General features: G+C 49.6%; 1 protein-coding gene across 1 annotated transcript in view; it reads right to left on the bottom strand.

Moving 5' to 3' along the window:
• Window positions 1-614: 614 nt before the first annotated feature.
• The window catches only part of TMX2 (thioredoxin related transmembrane protein 2), a 403,380-nt gene continuing 380,785 nt past the window's right edge, over window positions 615-23,209 (bottom strand). The window contains exon 8 of the mRNA XM_069629028.1: window positions 615-2,284. Within this exon, the coding sequence (XP_069485129.1) occupies window positions 2,135-2,284 (150 nt within the window). The 3' untranslated portion in view covers window positions 615-2,134. The remainder of the gene's footprint in view (window positions 2,285-23,209) is intronic.

Below are 23,209 nucleotides of genomic sequence, written 5' to 3'. Positions count from 1 at the left end.
ACGTGAGGTTAAAACCCACAAAGTAAAACATTAATTTCCAAACACTAAGCATGTAAAACTATAAGACATCTGCAAAAGGGCCCTCCCAAACCCACACACTGCATCCAGCATTTCTTCATTATTGTGTTTTACAAAAGACCCCACCGAGACAGTCTGCAAATGTTGCTCACTAATGACGAAGCTTTGAAAAAGTGCTTGACTAATCATCGAAACAGAACTCAGTTGGAGAATGACAATAGGGCAACATTGTACCAATAGCATAGAAACGCAGGATATCATATGGAAGTCTCAATCCAATTAAACAACCAGATCATTGAAAAATACATCCTGTTGAAGCACGAACAGTCAAGAACACAAAACATCAAACGGAAAGAAACAGATTCATGACATGGAAAAAGGTACGCAAATTTCTTTGTTTCTTCTGAACAGTGCCCTGTTTGTTCAAGACTTCAGCAGGGCTTGCTGGATCTTTGGCAGCGTGGTTTATAGACGAGAAACCATTGCCTGATGCAGGCTTAGTTTAGGATTTGATTTTAGCAGACCAGCACCTCCTGCATGTCTTGATCATACAGAAAGTAAAAACAGTCAGAGAGCAATAAATAACTACACAAGGATTGGAGAAGTTTAATCCACAATTTAATATCCCTCTCTGAGGCAGGGATCAGTGACAGATTATTGCTTATTTGCGAAATCACCACAGCCATTTCTCCCTTCTCCACACCACAACTAACCACAGCATATAACTTATAAGCCAGGCGAGACCTGAGAATTCTGTGTTCTATCAGATAGTGAAACTCGTCACAATCGATGGCGGGGAAGCCCTGCAGGACAGGGAAGAAGGTGCAAGGCCATGAGATTAGCACACAACTACCAGAACCCAAGAACCTTGCTATAGTCGCAAAAGAATTGCCTGAATCCACGAGCATAGCACTCTTGCTCTCATGTCCAGGCGGTCCAAAGAATGTGTCCCCATGTAAAAGGGACCCAACTGCATAGTGTATTCCTCCAGACAAGCAAGACGATTGACACACGTGGGGGGTGGGGAATTCTTGTCAGGGGTGAGGTTCTCTCTTTGGGATGCACCTGCAATCAATGAAATATGCAAAGCAAGAATCCTTACAGCAAGGCTCAATAAATATAGCATACAGCAATACAACACCCTCCCTCTTGCCCCCCTTGGGGGTTGCAGATGTCAGGCTGGACAGAGCAAGTAGTACAAGAGTTACAAGGAAAAGAGCGGGAATGCCCACCATTGTCCGTCTCTTATCTTCAGTTTGCACTTTATTTAAAGCATATTTACCTCTGCCATTTGTGCCTCACTGGATTCTCAGTGTATCTCAGCTCACCAGGCGTAATGTCACAGCCCTCGTCAAGAGCAGTTTCAATAGACAACTCAAGAAATCAATTTCCCTCCCAGAGTACCACCGATCAGCTCCTGGGTTATTTATCACACATTGTAAAGATCAGCAACTTTAACAATAAACGTATTTATTTACATAATATGTGCTAGGGGCCCACAGACATTTGGGGGATGATTGCGAAGGAAATATGTCCAAGGTCCTTTCATCTCCAGCCTCTGCTCCCTCAAGTGTATTCTACACCATTCAAAGATAGATCATCTTCCCTATGACATGCACAGTTTACAACAATCCAGATTTTGGGTCATACAAATGCTGCAAAATAAAAGAAATCCCTGCCTATTTAAGGATGGTTGACTAAAGCCTTAATTAAAAGGGACACCAGCAGGCTACAGCACGAGACGATGTCAGCAAATGGAAACATTATTGAGCGAGCGCTATAAGGCAGATGGTACATAGTCACTTGAGGAAGGGCATATGAGGCCACTCAAGATGCAAACCCCATGTGACTGCTATTTCGTTTTTTGGGTTTGCAGCGACGGAACACTTGGGGATGGTATTAAAAGGAGAGATGCAAGTTCCAAGAAAGAAATAAAGAAAAAAAAAAGAGCGGACAGAACAAAAAAAACAACCGAATAAACTAACCACTCTTGCCACCAAGTAGTGCAATAAGCAGCAGATCCCTCGCCTCTACCCCCTATGAGTTAAGGGGAGGTCCCCGAGGATGAAGGAGAGGCACCATGGAGACAAAAGGTGGTACGATCCTGCTCAAATCATCACTTGTCCTTCTTGCACTCTGCCTCCTCAGAGAGCTTCTCGCCAGGCACAGGTGCTGCCTCATCCTCTTCAACAATCTCTCGCTGCTTGGACAGTTTCTTTGTCTTCTGGTACAATTCATTCAGGTTAAATTCCCTGATCACATTCTCCTAGGGACAAGTGACAGAGCACACAGTTACTTTCACGATATGACACAGCAAAGTGAATAGAAGTAGGTCTCCACACTAACATGTTGCCCAATAAATCAAAGGCTCGTGTGCAAAACGTTCAGGAGCTATGTCCAATATGTCCACATTTTGAAAGCCAACTGAAAGCCCAAGTTAAGTGTCCTAAAACTCCACCACTAAATGCAAAGCCTTTGACAAAAAGACATATGTATACATTCCCCACCCACGTACATCCTAACAAACTGATCTCTTGCAAGGTTATGAAACTTCTCCCAAGCATCTTTGCTTTAACTGTTCACGCTTCAGAATCTTCTCTGTCCATTCATTGAAACACTTAATTATGCAGTTGTGTGCAAGTCGCTGCACTTGTATGGCACAGACCTGCAACACTTTAAATGCCTGCCTCTCTTTCCACCATATCTTGTGCTCACGTTTCACTCGGTATGATGAGCTGCATGTCAATACGGAAAATAATTCTGTCTCACCAATACAATTTACTAGAAAACCACTGAACAAGCAAGGAATGACCAGTTAAAGTTATTTGTAAAGCTGCAAGAGACATTCCACATGGGACGGGAGCTGTACCAATATTACCAGTTTAGACACACCCTCCCACATGCTTCAGAAGTGGGAATTTAGTCTCCAAAAGTCTTCTCCATTCCAAAGGAGACCGAGGAAGAAATACTGAACAAAAAACATTCACTATAACCTTATATAAAGGTAGAAATAATGTCATGGACCCACTGAATGGGCGTTATACGCCCTTAAGGTGGTAGCAATCAGTGCTGGATTTCGGCTGATTTAAAAACATTCCAAGGTTTGTTACTCCTCCTGTAAAGGTCATGAAGGTGGAAAGGATGTGTCAAATGTAAAGACAATGCTGGCACATTCTTGTATTCAATATGGTTGTGTCCACAACTGCCACTATACTGGGGCAAGATCGTTACTGAAATTAAAATAGTACTGTACTGCCAAGAAGATATGGATCCCAAACAATCATTACTGGGGATAGGAGGGCGGGAGGAACAAGATCTGAAAAGATGTACAAAACGGTTTATCGCCATGGCCCAGAAAGCCACAAGGAGGGATATTGCCTGGAAGTAGGTAGTGTTAGGTACATTTTTCTAAAGTCCAACTGGTGTGGGACTTCATAAGGCTTATCTCTTGGTATTAGGGACCCAGCTCTTAAAATAGGTCTGTACTGCACCAGTCTGTCGAGTGGCTGAGCAGTCAAACCTTTCTTAAGAGGGAGTTATGTGAGCAGTATAGAAGTACAAATAAATCAGTTCATACAGATACGCAAGTAAACGCTCACTTAAAGTTAAAGTTATGGTAAAATATGACAATGCATTACTTACCGTAAAAGCATTTCTGATGGTTGTATCTGCTTAGATTCACATGCTGTGCATAGGTCCGACATCCAGTGGTCACTGTGGAGTATTGCATTTTGTTTTTCGTAGTCGAAAAGGGGACGTCGACAAGGCGTGTCTGTAACACTATGCCTATAGTGACGTGCGTTGTACCCACAATCCCTCACGCGTCGAGGTCCCTCTGTTTGTATTTTTCTGCCCTGAGGGAGCCTTCTAGACGTGAGTGAGTACAGAAAAGAGAGAAATATAGAAAAGGAAGTCTATGTTCCTTCCATCCGAGCGGGAAGGAAGGGTGGGCGCATGTGAATCTAAGCAGATACAACCATCAGAAATGCTTTTACGGTAAGTAATGCATTGTCTTCTGATGTTTGTTAATCTGCTTAGAATCACATGCTGTGCATAGACTAGCGAGCAGTACCCAGAGTTGGTGGTGGGTTAGGAGAAGGAACAGTAGAGAAAAGATGTCTTAATACTGCCTGTCCCACCTGGGAGTCAGATCTAGAGTGTGCATCTAGACAGTAGTGTTTTGTAAAGGTGTGAACAGAACTCCAGGTAGCCGCTTTGCAGATGGACTCAAGGGGAACATTTGCAATGAACGCTATGGAAGCCCGAGTGCCTCGAGTGGAATGTGCTCTTGGCTTGAAGGGTAGTTCTCTCTTAGCAAGAGTGTAACAGAGAGTGATGCATTGCACAATCCATCTAGATATAGTGGACTTTGAAACTGCATCTCCTTCTCTTCCTGCTGCCACAGAGACAAAGAACTGATTAGTCTTTCTCAGTGGTCTGGTTCTTTCCATGTAGAACATGACAGCTCTGCGTACATCTAGTGTATGCAGACTTTTTTCTCCCAAGCTGGAAGGGTTTTGAAAGAACGTTGGTAGTTCTATTGACTGGTTTACATGAAATTTGGAGATGAATTTTGGTGCAAACCTTGGGTGTGTGCGTAGAACCACCTTATCCTTGTGAACTGTTACAAAGGGGTCTAGTACAGAAAGAGCCTGTAGTTCACTTACTCTCCTAATGGAGGTGATAGCTATTAGGAAAGCAGTCTTAAGCGTGAGGTATTTAAGAGTTGCCTTGTGCATGGGTTCGAAAGGAGCGCCCATGAGTCTAGAAAGTACCATGTTTAAGTCCCATCCGGGAGCTGGGTTAGCTATCGGAGGGTGTATTCTCTTTACCCCCTCCATGAAGGCCTTTATAACAGGGATCTTCCGCCACGACACCTTGAGTTGGGAAGTGGTGTATGCAGAAAGTGCCGCTAGGTGGACTTTAATGGAATTGAACACTAGACCTGAATCCAATAAGTGGGTCAGGTATAGAACAATATGTGTGGGAGAGCAGTCAATCGGGTTGATGCTTTTTCCTCTGCACCAGATGACAAATCTCCTCCACTTGCTAGAATAGCAGTGGCGAGTGTTAGGTTTTCTGGCTTCCCTGAGGATGCCCATGCATCTCTGCGGGAGCTGTAGATGTCCGAATTCTATGATCTCAGGAGCCAAGCTGCTAAGTTCATGTTCTGGGGGCATGGATGCAGAGTCCTGCCCTTGTCTAGTGACAGCATGTTGTACGGGCAGGGGAGTTTCACTGGGGGAGATAGAAACATCTCCATCAAGTGAGCGAACCATGGCTGTCGGGCCCACATTGGGGCCACCAGTATCATGGTCACTTGTTCCTGGTGCATCTTGTGCACCACCTTGTTGAGAAGGGGAGTCGGGGGGAAAAGCGTAAACAAATTTCCCTGACCATTGCATCGACAGACCGTTCCCCTTGGATTGGTTCTGGGGGTACCTGGAGGCGTAACTTTGGCATTGTGAGTTCTCCAGGGTTGCGAACAGGTCTATTTCTGGGAATCCCCATTGTGTGAAGACGTCGAAGACGATGTCTTCGTGCAGTCGCCATTCGTACTCTTCGGGCAGGGGGAAATCTCTGCTGAGTTTGTCTGCCAGTAGATTGAGTTCCCCTGGTACATGTTGTGGTGACAGTAGGAACATGTTTTGTTTGAGAGCCCACTTCCATATATTTTGGGCCAGTTTGGACAGTCCTGGAGAGTGGGCTGATGGGATAGGTGAGCCCCCCATCCTGTGAGGGATGCGTCTGTGGTTAGAGTGGCTTCCGCCGCGGGTGTGGCAAAGGGTTTCCCTCTTTCCAGGTTTTCCTTTGTCCACCACCGTAGCGAGAGAACCAAGGCCTGCGAGACCACCACTAGATCGTCCCATAGTCCGCTGGCCTGACACCACTGGCTGTTGAGCCACTCTTGCATAGGGCGCATGCGCAGGCGCGCGTGAGGTACCAAATAAATACACGACGCCATCATGCCTAGCAAGCGCATTGCTTTGCGTACCGTCACCTCTCGACCGGTCACATGTTGAGGGATCTGAAACAGCATGTTTTGGACCCTCTCGTTGGAGGGGAAGACGAGGCCATCCTTTGTTTGAATTAGAGCCCCTAGGAATTGTTTGATTTGGCTGGGGTCTAGGCTGGACTTCTTTTCGTTGATGGAGAAGCCCAACTGGAACAAAAGGTCTACAGTCTTTTGGGTATTGGAGAAGCATGTTTCGTAAGAATCCCCCGTTATGAGCCAGTCGTCGAGGTAAGGGTAAACTGGGATGGACAACCTGCGCAGGTGGGCCGCTGCCACTGCCAGTACCTTCGTGAATACCCTTGCTGCTGATGCTATGCCGAAGGGTAGCACTCTGAACTGGTAGTGTTTGCCCTCTATCATGAACCTGAGGTATCTTCTGTGCGCTGGCAACATTAAAATATGAAAGTATGCATCTTTCATATCCAATGTTGTCATGTAATCTCCCTGTGATAGCAGTGGGATCACTTCCTGTAAGGTCACCATACGAAACTCCTGGGGTTTGATAAACTTGTTCGCTGGGCGCAGATCTAATACAGGGCGCATGGTTAGATCCTTTTTGGGTACAAGGAAGTACACTGAATAAATACCTTCCGTTACCTGAGATAGAGGCACGACCTCTATGGCTCCTTTTTCCAGCAGTTGTACTTCTTGGAGAAGGATGGCAAGGTGTTCCGGTGTCATGCGTCGTCCCCTCGGGGGTCTGTATGTTGGGGAACTGTTGAATTCGATGCAGTATCCGTGGGCTACGGTGAAAAGTACCCAGCGGTCTGACGTTATTCCCTCCCATGGCTGGAAGAAAGGATGTTATCCGGCCCCCGACCGGTGTTGCATGGGAGGGGACGCGAATCTTCGCGTCACTTGGTGTTGTCGGGGGCTTGGGAGCTTCTGGGGGTGGACCCCCGACCTCTCCCTTTGCCCCGGCACTGGCCTCTTTGGCTGTACTTCCCACTATTGGTCTGGTAATTGGTGGCAGGGTACTGTTGCTGCTGATTCTGCTGTTGGCGTTGGCCACGAAAAAAGCGTTTGTTGCCATAGCCGCGTCTGGTAGTGGGCTTAGAGATCTGGTCAAGAGTTTTGATAGTATCGAACTCTTTTTTAGCCATCTCCAGAGCCTCATCCACAGCCTTCCCGAAGAGGTTTGAGTCTTCAACAGGTTTATTTATTAAAGACGTCTGTGTCTCCGGTTTGAACCCCGAGTTGCGCAGCCATACATGGCGTTTTAGGAGTATTCCCTGAACCAGGGAACGTCCCGCTGTCTCTGCGGCATCCAGAGAGTTCTTTACAATACTCTGGTTGACCTGGGTTCCTTCGCCAATAGTTGATAGCAGGCGTGTACGTAGTGCGTCTTTACGCAGTTTGGCCCACTGCGCGTCCGCATAGCTAGCTAGCAAAGAATTGTTGTTCGCAATTCTTGCCGAAAAGGCAGCCGAGGATGTGACTCTCTTTGCAAGGGCATACAACCTCTTGCCCTCCTTGTCAGGTGGTGCCTCGCTAGTGGACAGCGGCACCCCTGCCCTCTTCCTTGTATTAGTTACTACCAGGGAATCCGGAATGGAATGTCCCCTGATGTACAGCGGGTCTGAGGGTGAAGGAGTGAAAAGTTTTTCAATTCTTGGATTAACTCCTCTGATTAGTGCAGGTGTGGATAGCGAAGGGGTGATTCTTCTCTTCACTGAAGCGAGGAGGGGAATGGTCTGGCTGACGGGGGGTTTCTCCTTAATTACTCTTTCCACAAAGTCTATTTCGGGAGAGATCTCCCCAGTGTCCAGTTCGAAATGTGCTGCTGCTCTGCGCAACAGAGCATTAAATGTGGGCTGATCGTCAATGGGAGCCGTGTTTCTAACAGGTGAATTGTCAGGAGGATTTAGGTTCAGGACATCAGTGTCCGAATATACTGATGGGGATTGCCAGGGATGAGAAGGTCCTTCTCCTGGATTTTCTCCGAAGCCTTCTCCTACCATGTCTGGGCTGTCTTCCAGACCTTCCTCCTGGTTCTGTCCCTCTTCATCGTCCACAAATTCATCCTCCTCCTCCTCCAAGTATTGTTCCTCACCAGTGAGGTCATACACATTATGGAAATCTGAGGCGGTGTCTTGCTGGGGATTGAATAGTCTCGGATATTTGGCCCTGGGGTCCTCCTGAGGCCCCTCTCTTGTTCTCTTGGGAGTAGGAGGGTTCTGGGTCTTCATAAACCTCTCCATTCTCTCCATGCAGAGATGGAGCCTTTCCATGGTTTCATGGGGTACCCCTGAGCGGTCTAGCGGGGGAAAATTAGTGTCATCTTGCTGAAAACGGCTCGACCTCTCCCACAACGTCGAGGAAAGTGTCCCGTCGCCTTCCGAAAAGCCTTCCGGTGTGCTGGGGGTCCCCCCGACTGAAGGGGGTAGTCCCTGTCTTTCTTTGGGCTTTTTCGGCGTGTCTTTCGACCTTTGCGTAGCGCTCGACGTGTCTTTCGGCGTACGCTTCTGGGCGTCGGCTACAACGATCCTCGCCAAGCTCTCTGTGACTCGTTTGTCAGCGGAGGGCTGTGGTTTCGACGTTACGGGTGTCGATCGTTCTACGGCGGCGAGCGCTCTCTGCTGGTGCGCGCTGGCCGATGGTTTAGGGGCGGCGCCCTTATTTGCCGAAAGCCCAGTCGCTGGTCGCGGCTGCGAGAGGGGCTTCGAACCTGAACGGTCCGAGGAGGCCGCCGGTGGAACCTGCGTCTCCTTGGGCGCTGATGCCTTCTTCGTCTTCGACGAAGAAGAGCCATGGGTTGTGTGCTTATGTGTGGTATCGTGTGCGTCAGTGTCGCCGGAGTGTTCATCCCCATAAGCAGGGCGTGAACCGAGCCCGTCGGGGCCGGGGACAGACGACGAAGAGCGCGGGCGCTCTTTAGAGGGGTGTACGACTTCGTTAGCGGAGGTCGTGTTATCACGTTCCTAGTCACTGTCGGTGGTAGCAGCGGCGGGTGAAGAATCGGCCTTCGACATAGCGTAGGCCGCCCACCTCTTGACCCTACGGTCTTTTAGAGTCTTTGGCTTAAGAAGCCGACAAGCCGTGCAACCCTCCTCTTTGTGATCGAGGGGCAAGCAGCGGTTACACCGTGAATGCTTGTCCTTCCAAGTAAACTTGCCCTTGCAAAGCGGGCAAAACCTAAAGGGTGTCCTCTCCATAGCCGAGGCAATAAATCGTGATAACGACCCCAAGGGAAAGGAAGGGGAAAAGGAAAGGCATTCTCAGAAAAGAACCAGAGATGTCCCACGACCCCACTCTCCCTACTGTATTTGGCCTGCTAGGCCAGGCAACGTGTTCGGCAACGCCGAAGGATCTCCTCTGCTCGCCCCCACCTTCGAAGATCTTGCTCGGCGGAGACAGCTTCACAACTGCGTCGAGGGAGGGATCGATGTTATAATTAAATAGGAAAACGACCAAAGGTCGAGGGGATGAAATCTGCAATGTCTCTCGAGGAGCTCCGCGTAAAGGCGACCAGTAGCTGGGTGGAAAAAAACAATCTGAGGGACCTCGACGCGTGAGGGATTGTGGGTACAACGCACGTCACTATAGGGATAGTGTTACAGACACGCCTTGTCGAAGTCCCCTTTTCGACTACGAAAAACAAAATGCAATACTCCGCAGTGACCACTGGATGTTGGACCTATGCACAGCATGTGATTCTAAGCAGATTAACAAACATCAGAAATGTATTTATATATACACAAGGCACACAATCAAATCTAAAATACACCAACTAACATTGAATTGGAAATGGAATAAAATTATAGAAGGAACAATAATGCAGGTGAGCAACTGTTAGAGAGAATTCACAGAAATGTGCCAATTCCCTTCTACCTTAGAAAGCCCCCCCCAGCTCGCTGGACTTTAAGAATTTTTAATTTTTTACCTGGAGAGAGCGAGACCTTTTTCCTACTCGCTCATGTATTTTTTCATTATTTGAACACTGTTTCTTTTGACTTTGGAGTCTGACAAACTCCATAGCCATCATCCTTTTACATTGTGTCACACAGCACCTTCAGTGCAGTGATACAGGGAAGTCTTCCAGATTTCCCAAAGGTTTAAATACCTTCTCTTGGTTAAACTACCGTTTCCAAGAGCAGTGAAGTGAAATTGACTTTACTTACATTGTAACTTTTTAGACCCAGCACACACTATCTTACAATAGGGTGCTGTAGGTGTTACTTATTATCCCCTTTGTCTACGTTCTCATGTAAAAAAGAATTATGTTACCCTTTCTACAATTAATGGCTGTTGGCAGTGGTTTACGTTTTATTACCATTGCGTGTTTCTTCCGCGGGCTGCAATTGCAGCTGCCCTAAAGCACCCATTGGTGCCCATTTTGTCAAAATGGCCCGGTCTTCTTTTTTTGCCATTTCTTGTTGGAAAGGTCCTTCTTGAGATTTATTCCGCGTGCCAAACCAGGTTTGGTCCCTTTGTACGTTTTGTCTTTGGCGGGTTTCACTGCTGAAGCCCGCCTTTGGCTCCAGCGTATCTGGCAGGGCAGGAACTGAGGGAGGTGCTGGAAACTCCCGGTGCTTAATCCCCTTGGTTACAGGAATGCACCCAAAGGTGATTGGCCGGCTGGCTGTCCTTGGAGGACAGCCACCCTGCTGTGTGAGTGACAGCTAGGCTGAAGATTAATGGGAGAAACCTGCATAAAAGGCAGAATGCAGAGTCGACCACTGGACGAAGGAATCCAAAGAACAACTTGGAAGAGACGCTTGCTGCAGCTCCTGGACCATTGGTTTGCCCGGTGAAGTCCTGCTGCATTGCTGCGGCTCCGAATTCGCCTCGACTAGAGAAGCCCTGCAACAGACTTCTCCCCTTGGGTTGGTGGGACCAAATTATCAACCCCAAAGCAAACTCGACTGGACATTCTCCCGGAGCTGGCTGTACTTCCATTGCTGCTGCAGGAACCGATTGCCAGGGAGAGGAACACCAGAATCGAGTGCATCATTTTTAAGTCAGACCGGAACTCCAGGAAGATCCTCCGGACTCCCATGAAGCAGGACTGACCAAGCTTGAGCCACCTCAGAGTGCTCAACCGAAGATGCGAGGAAAGTCCATAAAAGGTATCCGAGAACCACAGTGATGCGGTTTGCGAGAGCCGCGAGGAGCTGAAAGCAAGAAGTGCAGCTGATCTGAAATGTGCCCATTGCTGCCGCTGACCTTCAATTCGTAGTGTAGGAGTCCCCAGACGTCTTCCCTCTTGTCCCCACGACTGAGGCTCAGGAACACAGGATCTGCAGACCTACAACTGGAACAGAAGCCAGCTGGAACCAATTTTTTCACACCAAAGGTACTGTAAAACTAAGGGGTTGCTTACTTCTTGTTGTGTAGCCTTGCTAGCTCTCAGTTGAGATTTGACTTGGTTGCTTTTGCAGAGTTGCTTGCAGCTTTGCCCCTCACAAGCCTCCCATCTTGTGGCCCTACAGTGATTTCATGGTCTACAAAGATTCCTAAAACATTGTGCAAGACTTTTTACCTACCTGCAAGACGTGTTTCAGCTCACCCAGACTTTTGCACAACTAACATTGGCTATCCTGGCTCCCTGAAAGACTCTTCTTACCTCTGACCTTGTGCTTTAACTATGCTTCAACAAAAGTCACACATTAGATACCTTGTGTAGCTTTGCTTTGCATTAGAGGGTTCAAAAAGTACTTACCTGCTGAGGAATATTTATTAACCATTGTTTTATTCCCTCATCTTTTCCTTTTGACACCAATCTCAGTATTGCTCTTACTGTGGCAGTGCTATATCAATGTCCAAAGTGTCCTATTTATTTACGTCACCTCAGTGTGTAAGAAGTGTCTTTGTGCCATACCATACGGTTATCTACTGATTTATTAAAAATGAGTGTGTAGTTTTGAAGTACATTATTGCGTTACATATTTTGCTCCCTTCTAAAGAACTCTTATTCTACTGTTAAATTAATAAATAATTGTTTAATCAAGAAACATTGAGAGAAAGTGTTTATTTGGATACTTGTCAATGTGAATCTCTGTGTGACAACCCTACAGCTCACATTGACCACCTCTTGAGATGAGCCTGGCTACTCAGTCACTCTACCAACGTGTGTAGTACATGCTTATACCAAAGGTTGGGTTAACTACTGCCAAGATGACAAGGCTGGTGCAATCTCCCACAGGGTATTGCATACAATCTTGCCTAACAGTAACTTTTTATATACTTTTCATATCCAGCACACTGAGTGGCGTCAATTAAGGTCAGTAAAAGTATCATCTCTGCAAAACTGAGTATGGAGGGAAGTAAAGGTTAGACAGAACACAGATAGCATCTGTTAATAACAAGTACACTCTCAGAGGGATGTAGGCAGTTTGTTTCCTAGCAATAAAAGTGTTCACAATTAAAGCTTTGCCCACGCCAGTAGAATCAAGAAGATTGGCTGTGCTCGTTTCCCAAAGGTCAAAGTCAAACAGACAGTTCTAGTTCTGATGAAGAGTGTCAGAGGATAAGTTAGTTAACCAGTCAGTGGTTCTGGAAGAAAGCGCAGGAGCTCAAGAGGAGCCTTCACGATAGTACACAGGCTGTACGGCCCGCACAGAGGAGTTGAGGTCAACTCTCACTTGAAGAAAACAGCACTACCCAAGCATGGAAGCACCGAAAATGGCACAAGGTAATTACAACTCAAGCCCCACAGCTTGAAAATAAAGACATTGTAGCTGACTTCCTTCTAGGTGCAACGTTGCAGACCCAGATTCCGGCTCCTTGGTCGTGGTGACGAAAGGAAATGGGGGGGGTTGGAGGGGGGACTTCTGGCAGGCTTCTGCAGCAACTCCCACGAGAAGGGGACGCCAGTAATTAATTCAGGTCAAGTGTCTTGGTGCCTTTCTCAGCGGCAAGAAGAAACAAATATCGCTGGTTGTATTCTCTCTGCTTACACGGTTCCTGAACTCTGGTGTGGGGACTTTCAGTGAAGAATTCCTGTCAGTGAAATTTCTGGCTCCTCCCTCACTTCCTGCCTTTTCAGACACACTGGAGCCTGGGCAGGGGTTCAGGGCTGAAGCCCACCAAATGGAAAACTCACAAAGGACCCAAATCTATTCTAAATGATGGAAGAAAACCCCAGAAGGAACCAACAAACGAAAAATGGCAAAAAAAGACAGGGACCATTTTGGAAAAATGGTCACCCAAGGGTGCTGTATTTAAGTACAGAATTGCATTAAGTACAAAAAGTGATACATCAATGTCCACAATGCCCTTGTAATTGAAGTCACGGTGGGGTGGGGGAGTGGGGCTGAGGGGGTTCCCCCCTGGGTGTTTGTGTGTGAGAGAAAAGAACAAGTTAGTTCTTCCCTTGTAACTTTCTTTTGATGGGATGTTCCTCTGACGTATTCCTTATCTTTGATAGATCATCTCCCAGCTTGGTGGCCTCGGAAATTTTTTTCAGTAGAGGGCGCTGCGCGTCGACGTCCCTCTAGCCGATGTCCCTAGACGGCCACTGTATCGGCGCCGACATCATCACGTGTATGAATAGACTCGCGCAGCGTCCGTTGCTTAGTTCCGTTTTGACGTTAAAAGTTGTTTTACATGAATTGGTTATTGACCTTGAAGGAGCGTAAACTGCAACCACAAGAAGTATTATTGCGGGGATGGATGGGAGGGGCGATAAGGAATATGTCAGAGGAACATCCCATCGAAAGAAGGTTACAAGGTAAGAAGTAAATTGTTCTTCGAAGGGATTGTGTCCTCCGACGTATTCATGATCTTTGATAGACTCCCATAGCAGTGGTGTGTAATTGGAGGTGGGAGTAAAAACACCATGTTTCCTTTTAGGAATGAACAGAATGTAATACGGCTTTGCCAAACCTAGTCTCTTGTCTAGAGGAGGAATCCAGGTTGTAAAATCATGTGAAGGTATGTGCGGACGACCATGTGGCAGCCGCACAAATGTCTCGAACTGGAACCCCTCTTTGGAGGGCCAAGGAGGCTGCGATACCCCTGGTTGAATGAGCCCTAAGATTTTGAGGAGGCTCTTTCCCTGCTAGTTTGTAACATTCCAGAATGGCCAAAATAATCCATCTGGAAATGGTTTGTTTCATCATCGGTAGTCCCAATTTGTGCCCTGAGTAACCTACGAACAGTTGGCCTGCTTGCCTAATCCTAGCAAGTCTGCTGATGTAAAAGCTTAAAGCCCGCCTTGGGTCCAGCCTATGTAGCCTTTCTTCCTCTTTCCCCGGATGGGGAGGCGGATAGAATGAAGGTAAGGTAATTTTCTGAGTGATGTGGAATTCAGAAACCACCTTTGGGAGGAAATTAGGCTTCACCTGTAGGACAACTTTGTCTTTATGAAAAATTGTATGAGGGGGTTTACAAGATAGAGCTTGTAACTCGCTCACCCTTCTAGCAGATGTTTAAGCCACTAATAAGACAGTTTTAAGGGTGAGAAATGTTAGCGAACAAGAGTGGAGTTGTTCGAAAGGAGTAACCATCAGGAAATTTAAGACTAAATTTAAGTCCCATAAAGGAACCTGGAAAGGTCTTGGAGGGTAGACATTAGTTCATCCCTTTAGAAATTGTATTACTAAGGGTAATTTTAAATACAAAGGCTCCTCTGCAGTGCGCTTGAAGATCGATAGCGCTGCGAGATAGCCCTTGATAGTGCTAACTTGAAAGCCTAAATTTGCCAAGTAGAGTAGAAAGGATAACACAGTTGGTGTACCACATGAAAAGGGGTCGATATTCTCTTCTCTAAACCAGCTGCAAAATTTGTTCCAACGGCAGCAGTATAAAGACTTTGTTGCTGGCCTTCTGGCCGAAAGCAACACCTCCATGACGTCATCAGGGAGGTCCCAATCCTTGTATCTCAACCTTTCAGAAGCCAGGCGTGAAGGTTGAGGGTTCGGATGTCTGGATGGAGAACCTGACCTCCCTTCTGTGAGAGAAGATTCTCCTTGAGTGGAAGACGAATTGGAGGGCAGATGGACATGTCCAGAAGGTCCGGGTACCATGTTCTCCTGGCCCAGTCTGGGGCAATTAGGATCATGGTCTTCCGGAATCTTCTCAACCTCCTGATAATTTGAGGAATGACAGGGACTGGTGGAAACGCATACAGGAGTGGAAACTCCCAGTCCACTACGAACGCGTCCCCTAGAGCTCCTCTCGGGGGAAATTCTCTTGAACAAAACAGATCGCACTTCCTGTTGGTACTGGTGGCGAACAGATCCACTTGAGGGGTTCCCCAAAGGGCGAAGATCTCCTGAAGGACTTCCTGAGCTAGTTCCCAGTCGTGGGAGACTGTGCCCTGCCTGCTCAGAGCGTCCGCCGTCAAGTTCTTCTCTCCGGCTAGGTGAACTGCTGATAGAGAGATTCCTTCTTGAATTGCCCAAAACCAGAGCTGCATTGCCTCTCTGCACAGTGGCAGTGATCCTACGCCTCCTCTTTTGTTGAGGTAGTGTATGGCCACTGTGTTGTCCGTCATTATCAGGACATTCTTCCCCTGTATAGATGGCAGAAAAGCTTTCAGCGCTAGTCTGATTGCTCTCAGCTCTAACAGGTTGATATGTAGTCTGGACACCGATGGAGACCAACGACCGCTGATGGTCAAGTCGCTGGTATGGGCTCCCCACCCCGTGAGTGAGGCATCTGTGACTACTGTTATCTCCGGCCATGGTTGCCAAAACAGTTCCCCCTTCAAGATGTTTTTCTGGCAGGCCCACCACTGAAGGTCTCGAGCCACCTTGTCCAGAACCTTAAGAAGGCCTGTTATTCTCCCCGAGAATTGCGACCACTGAGTTCTCAGTGGCCACTGAAGAGATCTCATTCTCAGGAGAGCCTCTGGCACAAGGAAGATGCAGGATGCCATGAGGCCTAGCAACCTCAAAAAGTCGAAGGCTGGGAGACGTTGGGCATTTTGAGACTTGGTGACCATCTGCAGAATATCTTGAGCCCTCACCTCTGGTGGCGAGGCTTTTCCCAGGGAAGTGTCCAGAACCGCTCCAATGAACCGGAGTCTCTGTGATGGTATCCTCTGTGACTTCTTTAAATTGAGGGAGAAGTCCAAGATAGGTCTCAGTCCTCAGTTTTTCTTTGGGATGAGAAAGTAGGGGGGAGTACCAGCCCTTGTTCCTCTCCGCTACAGGTACCGGTTCTATGGCACCTTTCTCTACCAGGCAACTGTCTCCAATGCCCAAGCATCTGAACTAATAGCCTGCCATTCCGTCAGATGTGGAGTTAACCTGCCCCCCTACTGGTGTCTTGTGAGGAGAGTCCTCAGAGCGGTTTGGAGGCGGCTGATGCAGATGCCGAGGATAAAGAGGCACCTGCTGCTGCTGCGGCTTTTGTATTTTTACCCCGTCCACATCGGGTGAATTTTTTCTGACCCCGTTGAACCGGCTGTCCTCTGCCTCTTCCGAATGCGGAATAGAAGCGAAAGGACTTACCTCTCCAAGAGGTTCCTGAGGGGCGATATGGTGTCTGACGGATCACAGCTCCTAGGGATTTTGCTGCTGCCTTTGATGTTTGTAGTTTTTCTAAACTGTCATCCGCCTTCTTACCAAACAAAGAAGAGCCGTCAAAGGGCATATTCAAGAGTCTGCTTTGCACATCTGGAGCAAAACCACCAGACTTTCACAACCAAGCAAATCTCTGAGTTGTTGTACTTGCCGCCATTGCCCTGCTGATGCTGTCAGCAGAATCGATGCCAGTTTGAAGGGATTCACACATAGCGTCTTTACCATTCTTGATGATGTTTAGGAACGCTTCCCTTTCTTCTCCCTCCGGGAGGCAGTCAGCCGCTGATGAAGCACACTCCCAAAGTGTGTGACTGAACCTTGCGAGCGTACAAGTAGCATTGATGGATTTCAACGCCATGCTACATGCAGAAAATACTTTTTTGGCCATAGAGTCATATCTCTTATCATCCCTGTCCTGTGGAACAGTAGGGTAAGCCGATCTACCACCTGATGAAGTAGCTGCCTGAACAACCAGACTCTCCGGAGTTGGGCGTTTGGATAAATATTCAGGGTCAGCAGAAGACACCATATATTTTGCTGATAATTTTTTGTTAACCGCCGGGATTACCTCAGGTGTTTTCCAGTTTGCCAATATTCTCCTTTGTAATGCTGCATGAAATGGCACCACAGGATCCTCCTGTGGAACTTTGACCAAGATGTCTGTGAGGTCGTCTTGCTGAAAAGCAGGTGAGGGTGTGGACCACCCCATAAACTCCATTATCCTTGCCATCAAGGTTCTATAAGGGGTTTCAGCATGTTCCCCTGGGTCTGGTCTGGCAAATTCCACTTCTGGGAAAGTGTCTTCCCACTTGCTTCCTGTAAGGATTCTTGGAGGTCTTTGAACCTACCTTCCTCAGAGGTAAATTCCTCTGGTACAGGATTTGCAGATCCCTGCAACTCAAAAGGTCTTTCCTGATCCGAATCCTCCCCTTCTTCATAAATAGATAAGACTCTGGAGTGATAAGGTCTTGAATAAATCCCATTTCCAGAGCAGAAGGGGCCAAATTCGTCATGATTGGCTGAGAAAACGTCGACGCGGACGTTAAAGGCTTCGAAGCCATCGAAAAAGGCGTTGAGAAAGGTGGTAGAGGCCTCGATGAACTCGAGAGTATCGGAATTCTACTCAAGGTTGTCGACGACATTCTCGTGATCGAGGCTCTGGGTATGGCCACTGGCTGTGAGGTGGGCGTGGGTTTGTCCATTCTCGGCATCGAAGACGGCGTCGACTCGAATTACCTGTGTGTCGAAGAACCCTTCGATAACGGCGTCTTCGACGACGGCGAAGACACAACCTTGCCTTTACTCGAGGGTTTGTGACGCTATCGAGTGGCTTCTTTCGCCGGGTGTTTTGATTTTTCGGGCCTTTCAACCAGGGTATCACCCTCAGCAGTCTTCGAGGGGGTCGAGGCCGCTTTCTCGAAGACGCTAAGCATCTTTTTCCTGACTTCCTCCCACTCAGCCTGAGAGCTGTGTTTTGTGGGGCAGGAGAGCCTTTTTGTGGAAACGGAAGAAGACGACGAGGAAGGGGATCTTCGACGTCTCTTTTTTGAATGCTTAGATCTCGAAGAGTGATGGGAACTGCTTCGAGACCTAGAACGAGAATGTCTTTTGTGATGGCGAGGAGACGAATGTCTCGACTCCACCGAGGAAACTTTCGATGAAGTTTTAACTGCCTTACCTCTCTCGAGCTTCCCCTTACGCTCCTTCAAGGCTTTCGCCGTCATGGACTTGCAGTCCTCGCACTCCGAACAATGGTGTTCGATTCCCAGGCACCACAAACAGATCCTGTGAGGATCCGTCAACGACATTTTCTTTCCACAGTCTCGACATTTTTTGAAGCCGGACCGTGGAGTCGTCGGTTCGGGTGAGGAAGCCATCGAGTACGAGTCGGTATTCACGAGGAATAATGAAGTATATTTGACTGAAGAACTGCGCAACGATATTCCGAGGCCCCACGAAGCGCGGAAAAACGGAACTGAGCAACGGACGCTGCGCGAGTCTATTTATACGTGTGATGACGTCGGCGCCGATACAGAGGCCGTCGAGGGACATCGGCTCGAGGGAGGTCGACGCGCAGCACCCTCTACTGAAAAACATTTCCGAGGCCAGCAAGCTGGGAGATGATCTATCAAAGATAAGGAATACGTCGGAGGACACAATCCCTTCGAAGAGTATTTACTTGCATATCTAAAATCTGAGTTAGTGTTATGAAGGAACAAGTTACTTACCTGTAACTGTTGTTCTCCAGCATGAGTCTGGCATGGATTCACATGCTCATGAATAGTCCCCGGTCAGGCTGGGAATCCTCGGTAAAGAAATAAAAATCAGTTTCAGTTTCATTTCTGAACAGTCTTTCTACTAGTAACCAATCACTGGTCTCTGGGTCATACTGCCCCTAGCCAATGACTGCCCTCTACCTAAGCCCCTCCTCTGGCAGCCATCTTCAGATTTGGTAGCACGTAAAGTGGCAGTAGGACCAAGGGAAGAGCCGCAGAGTGGTAGGAGTGAGGGTTCGCATGTGAATCCATGCCAGACCTATGCTGGAGAACAACAGTTACAGGTAAGGGACTTGTTCCTTCTCTAGCATGGGGTCTGGGATGGATTCACATGCTGATGAATACAAGAATACATAGCAGTACACACATGCACAACCATGGGAGATGGCAAGGTTCAACATTAAGCATCTCTTACCTCCTCACCAGGCCCACCTTCAGGTGAACAGGTTGCGCAGCACTGCCTGGCTGACTCTGGACTTCTCCCTGGAACCCCGGTCGACGCAGTAGAATCTCGTGAAGGTGTGCGTCGACCTCCACGTTGCAGCCCTGCAGATGTCCAGCAGGGGCACGCCATGGTAGCAGCGTTCGCTAAGGGCGAATGGCCTCTCGGACGGCCGGGCAAAGGTCGGTTCGCCAACCGGTGACAGTGCATATTGCAGCCGGAGAGCCATCTGGAAATGGAAGCCTTCGAGAGGGCCTTCCCCTTGGTTCACAGGTCCAAAGTTCACAAACGGCTGCGATGTCTTCCGCAGAATCTTCGTGCGGTCCACGTAGAACTTCAGGGCTCTAGCCACATCCAGCGATTGCAAAGTCCTCTCAGCCGGCGACGAAGGAGACGGGAAGAAAACAGGTAACACCAAGGGCTCGTTGAGATGGAAGTCTGACGGCACCTTGGGCATGAAGGAGGGGTGCGTCCTCAGCCCCACCCTCGTATTGTGGAATGTCAGGTCTGGAGGTTTACAGGAGGGGGCCTGGATCTCTCCCACTCATCGCGCTCAGGTGATGGCCACAAGAAACGCTGTCTTCCACGACAGGAACTACAAATGGTGCCAAATGCAGAGGCTCGAGTGGCGGCCCCATGAGCCTGGTCAGCACGTTGAGCTCCCAAGCCGGGGCTTTCACCAGCGGCAAGTATCGGAACAGTCCTTTCATGAACTCCTTCACCAGGCGGTGAGCCCATATGGATGACCACCCCGGAGTTCAGGTGTAGCGGGAGATAGCCGCCAGATGGATCTTGATGGAGGCATGTGCCAGCCCCGCCTTTGCCAGCGATAATAAGTACGGCAGCACTTAGGGGCCATAATCCATAGAGGGTTGATCTTCTGTGCACGGCACCAGACAGAACCTCTTCCATTTGTGTCCATAGCACTTGAGAGTCGAGGACGCCCTGGCTTTTCCAAGCACCTCCTTGCAGTCCGCCGGGATATCGTATACTACGAACTCTAGTGCTGCAGGAGCTGGGCCTACAGGTTCAGCGACCCCGGGTCGTGGTGTAGGATGGCGCCTCCTTCCCTGGCTAGAAGATCCACGTCCGTTGGCAGTTTGACTGTGGGGGACGCTGACATGTCCAGAAGGTCCGGGAACCAAATCTGCCTCAGCCACGCAGGTGCGACGAGCATCATCCTACACCGGGACCGTCTGAGTTGACTGATGAGTCGCAGCAGCAACGGCAACGGTGGGAACGCATACAGGAACAGGCCGTCCCAGGGGAAAGAGAAGGCATCGCCCAAGCTCCCCGGCTGGGGAAACCTGCTGGCGAACCTGCGGCACATCGCCATCGCGAATAGGTCGATCAGGGGATTGCCCCATCGTCGGAACAGAAGATCCACTTGATCCTGCCGCAGCTCCCACTCATGGCAAGAGCCCAGCTCCCTGCTGAGTGAGTCGGCGATGGTGTTCTTGATTCCTGCCAGATGGAATGGTACGAGAAACATCCCTTGGGCGACGTCCCAGTGCCACAAATCCTGCGCTTCCTTGGATAGGTCTGGAGATCTGGTGCCACCCAGCTTCCGGATGTAGAACATCATGGCGGTGTTGTCGGTGAAGACCCATACCACCTTGCCCTTGAGGGACGGAAGGAACGACCTGAGGGCCCAAAACACGGCTCGGAGTTCCAGGACATTGATGTGTAGTGACCTCTCCTCCGGGAGCCAAAGGCCTCTTGCATGGAGATCTCCAGTGTGCGCTCCCCATCCCTCCACCTGATGTGGTGGGGTCTGGGAGTCCATGCCCGCCGCCAGATGCACGCGGGTGCCCCACCAATGGATCGCTTGGCGGAAAGTCTCTGAGTGAGATCCTGTCTTCGAAGCTGCCCGCCGCTTGCATCCAACGGGCGTTGAGGAACTCCTGCACTGGTCGCATCTGCAGTCTGCGTAGGCGCACAAGGTTGATGCACAAGGACATCATGCCGAGTAGGGACTTGATGGACCTCACCCTGGCCACGTCCATGGTCAACAGCCGTTGTACCTGCCCAGGATGGCCTTCGTCCTTTCTTCCGATGGCGAAGCCAATCGCGCCACTGTGTTGAGCCTGGCTCCCAGGAACAGGGCCACTTGCGACGGTACCAAGTGGGATTTCGCAAAGTTGATGGAGAATCCCAGATCCGTGAGCAGTTGGACGGTCTTCGCTGTGTGATCGACGGCAAGTTCTCTTGACTTTGCTCGGCTGAGCCAATCGTCCAGGTAGGGGTAGACGTGGATCCCCTGTAGGCGCAGCCGCGCCGCCACTGGTGCTAGGCAGTTTGTGAACACCCTGGGCGCCGACTTCAATCCGAAGGGAAGGGCCATGAACTGATAGTGTTGCCCTTGGACCACAAATCGCAGGAATTTGCGATGTCCTTTTAGAATGGGGATTTTGAAGTAGGCATCCTCCAAGTCCAGCGATGATAGGAAGCCGCCTTCCACCAGCTGTCCCAGCACGTGCTGGAGGGTAACCATCCGGAACTTCTGGGACTTGATGTACTTGTTCAGACGACGAAGGTCCAGGATTGGTCGCCAACTGCCGGTCTTCTTCCGAACGAGGAAGTACCGTGCGTACACTCCAGAGCCTCTTTGGAACGAGCTCGATGGCTCCCTTTCTTAGCATCGCCCGTACCTCCAGCAGCAGTTGAGGGATGTGGTTTTTCCTTCGAAACCACGGGTGGAATACGGGGACACTCTTTTGAAATTCCAGAGTGCGCCTGCAGGCCAGGGCATCCAGCACCCAACCGTCAGTGGAGATGGACTCCCACACGCTGACTAATTTCACCAGCCGGCCTCCCACCGGGGTGCTCAGATTGGGGCCTGACGCCTCGGCCGGTTCAATCCTGTTTCGTCGCGGCCTCGCTGCCTTGGTGACGACGATGGGATCCCCCTGTTTTGCCACGTCCTGCGACAAGGAGTGGGCCGCTTGGCGGTACGACGAGGAACCACCGCCAAAACCTTTGCAGGCACCTTGCTGGCCTCCGGAGTTACGAAAAGACGGCCGTCGTTGCTGAAGAACACCCAAGGCCCGAGCCGTCTCGGTGTCCGCCTTGATGGCCTGTAGTGACTCGTCCACTGTCTTGCCGAACAGGTTGTTCCCGTCGAAGGGCATGTCCAGAACGATAGTCTGCATGTCCTGGCGCAAGTCGGTGGCCTTGAGCCAACCGTGCCGGCGAAGGCAAACGCTATTGCCTATCTGACAAAAGCCGGTGTCTGATGTCCGTGGCCACCGTAATGGCGTGGTCCGACGCCACTTCGCCTTCCTGTAGGATTTCCAGGGCCTCAGCCCTCTTGTCGTCCGGAAGTCCAGCAAGGGAGCAATCTTGAACCACAGCTTCCTGTTGTAGAGTGCCACGATCGCGAGGGCATTGGCCGCTTTAATAGTTCGCCGCTGACGAGACGACCCGCGGTCCCCATGGCATCCAGCTTCTTCCCCTGACCGTCCGGTGAGGATGTTGAAGTTGAAGCCGTCGCCCCTGCTTTCTTCTTGGCCGCCACAGAGACCAGTGAATCCGGGGACGGCTGTGCCTTGAGGCACATAGGGGCGGAGTCCGGGACCCGGTACTACTTCTCGTACCGGTCTCTCTTAGCAGGAGCCGTGGACGGGTTCTTCAGGAGCGCTAGCCCCTTGTCCCAGATGTCATCCAGCAACGGGACTGAGAGGACGGTCTTCCTCTTGGCCTCCCGCCGTTGGTAGAGGAGACCTTCCTTCTGTTCTTCGGGGCAGAGCTGGAAGAGCTCAGATGCCCTGGCGATCATGTCGTGGAAGGAGACAATTTCGTGGGGGCAGGGGGCCCGAGGAGGTGGTAAAGGGAGGTCCATTCCATTCTCAACACCGTTGTCGTCCGTCCCCGCCGTCTCCGTCTCATCCCTTTGAGAATGGGATGGGGGTAAAGGCTGGAAGGGAGGGAGGGGGGAGGAGGAGGATGGACTTGTCACAGCTTGTTAGGCGGGCTCCCCGAAGGA

The sequence above is a fragment of the Ambystoma mexicanum genome, chromosome 12, assembly GCF_040938575.1.
Source record: "Ambystoma mexicanum isolate Mex_15411 chromosome 12, UKY_AmexF1_1, whole genome shotgun sequence".
In the NCBI taxonomy this organism is placed as follows: domain Eukaryota; kingdom Metazoa; phylum Chordata; class Amphibia; order Caudata; family Ambystomatidae; genus Ambystoma; species Ambystoma mexicanum.
This window is presented reverse-complemented; position numbering and strand designations above follow the sequence as displayed.